Source organism: Engraulis encrasicolus, chromosome 15 (genome assembly GCF_034702125.1).
Source record: "Engraulis encrasicolus isolate BLACKSEA-1 chromosome 15, IST_EnEncr_1.0, whole genome shotgun sequence".
In the NCBI taxonomy this organism is placed as follows: domain Eukaryota; kingdom Metazoa; phylum Chordata; class Actinopteri; order Clupeiformes; family Engraulidae; genus Engraulis; species Engraulis encrasicolus.
In genome coordinates this window covers 41,016,858-41,019,357 of record NC_085871.1, presented here as the reverse complement: position 1 = coordinate 41,019,357, position 2,500 = coordinate 41,016,858, and the positions used below count along the sequence as shown (strand labels likewise).

General features: G+C 41.8%; 1 protein-coding gene across 1 annotated transcript in view; it reads left to right on the top strand.

The window, feature by feature from the left end:
- LOC134464071 (protein PHTF2-like) overlaps nucleotides 1-2,500 on the top strand; it is an 85,059-nt gene that overhangs the window by 73,631 nt on the left and 8,928 nt on the right. The window contains exon 19 of the mRNA XM_063217511.1: nucleotides 2,421-2,500. This exon is cut by the window's right edge and continues 76 nt beyond it. Within this exon, the coding sequence (XP_063073581.1) occupies nucleotides 2,421-2,500 (80 nt within the window). The remainder of the gene's footprint in view (nucleotides 1-2,420) is intronic.

Here is a 2,500-nt window from a genome sequence, read left to right as displayed (position 1 = left end):
CCATGTGCGTTACGCCCATTTGTGGGGGAAAACAACCCATGCAAGTCAATTGGTGATGTTGGGGTTTAATAAACGTAAGATACGGACCTGTAGACTATCGTTGTTCACGCGCAACATGCCGAAAACGTGTTGTGTTGCCGGCTGTTCAAATAATATAGCCAAACAGCCGTGGCTGAAGCATGGAATGTGTTCATTTAGGCTAGCCGATTTAGCATGTAAGTCAATGAGACATTCGGTTTGTTTTCACCCATAAAGGGGCGTAACGCAAATTTAAGAGCAAAGTACCCGGATGGTCGTTCATGAGTATAGACCCTCTCTGCTTCAACCCTCTGATCTAAAGCCCATCTCCTCATAGCTCAGTGGGCTAAGACGCCATCTTTCATCCCATACATCTGGGGACCTGGGTTCAAGTCCAGAGGTCCAACACACATGGGTTCAAGTCCAGGTTCAAGAGGTCCAACACACACACATGTGCACACACATGCGCACACACACACACACACACACTGCATTTGAGGATCTAGTCTGATGGCCTCTATTGTGTGTGTGTGTGCGTGTGCGTGTGCGTGTGCGTGTGCGTGTGCGTGTGCGTGTGCGTGTGTGTGTGTTGTGCATACAGTTAGGGCCAGAAATATTTGGACAGCAACACAATTATCATCCTTTTCCACCCTATACCCCACCACAATGGATTTGAAATAAAACAAACAAGTTATGCATTAACTGTAGACTCTCAGCGTTAATGTGAGGGTGTTAAAATCCTTATCGCATAAACAGGAATGAAATAGCAACGCTTTTTGTGTGTGTTGCCCACTTTTCAAGGGATCAAAAGTAATTGGACAGTAGGCTTCTCAGCTATTTTCCAGTCAGATGTGTGTTATTCCCATACTACACCATCACCAAGATGTCAATACAAGGTCTTAGAGTTCATTTGAAGTGTTCCATTTGCATTTCCATATATTTTTATGGAATATCCATGAGATCCAAAGTCCATCTGTCACCATCAGTGATGCAAGCCATCATAAGGTGGGAAAAAATCAAAACAAACCCATTTGAGAGATGGGGAAACATTGAATATGATTAATTCAAGAGTTCAGAATGTTGGAAAAAAGAAATACCAGAGCAACACCAAATTACTTGGCAGACATGGAAGACAAATGCTGTGGATGACAGACAATATTCTGTATCTGGTGAACAAAAACCCATCTCCCAACAGTTGGCCAAATTTAGAACACTGTCCAGGTGAACGGTGGAGACATGTCCAAGGCAACAATCAAGAAAAAGATCAAAAACATTCAGGAACACTTCACCATAGGAAATACAGAGGGTTCACTAAAAGATGTAAATTATTGATTGCATCAGAAATAGCAATACCAGATTTGGCTTTGCCAACCAACGTCTTAAAAAGAGTGTATAGGTCTTGAGTTACATCCTATGGGCAGAGGAGACAAAAAACATCTTGTACAAGGGTAATGGGAAGAAATGAGTATAGAGAAGGGAAGGAACTGCTCATGATTCAAAGCATACCACCCAATCAGTGAATCATGGTGGTGGTAGTGTCATGGTGTGGGCATGCATATCTGTCAATACGATTATCCCCTTGTATTTATTGATGATGAGGACTACCGACAAAAGCCACAGGATGAATTCTGAAGATTTTCAGGCTATATTATCATGTCATATTAAACCTAATGGTTCTGGACTCATTGGACAATGCTTCACAGTGCAAATGGACAATGACCCAAAGCTTCATCTGAAAGCCACTAGCCATTTCTACCCCCCAAAAAGTGGAATATTATTCAATGGCCCAGTCAATCACCTCACCTGAGTACGGTTGAGCAAGCATTTCACTTGCTGGAGGCAAAACTGAAGGGAATATCCTAAGAATAAGCAGGAACTGAAGACTGTTGCAATAGCACCATAGCATCACCAGAGATAAAACCAAGTGTCTATTGATGTCTATGGATTGCAAATTACAGGCTGTAACTGACTGGAAAGTATTTGCAACCAAATAATTAAAAATTGAAAGTTTGATGTATAAATACTAGACTGTCCAATTACTTTTGGTCCCTTAAAAATGGGGTAGCACTGATAGAAAATGTCATAATTCCTTCACAGTTCACTCGATTTGGACGCAAACACCCCTATATTAAAGCTGAAAGTCTGCTGTTCATGTACATCTTGTTCGTTTCATTTCAAATACATTGGGATGGTGTACAGCATCAAAAACATGAAAATTGTGCAGATGTCCAAATATTTATGGCCCTAACTGTATGCCTGTGCATGCATGCATGAGTGTGTGTATGTGTGTGTGTGTCCTCTTTTGAAAGTCGCTGTGGTTATAAAGCGTCTGCCAAATGCAATGTAATGTAATGTAATAATGTAATGTGTGTGTGTGTGTGTGTGTCTCTCTCTCTCTCCAGCTGCTTCATGTGCATGAGACGTTCCTGGAGTCTCACTACAATTGGGAGCTGCTGATCTGGTGCGTCTCGCTCTCCCTTTT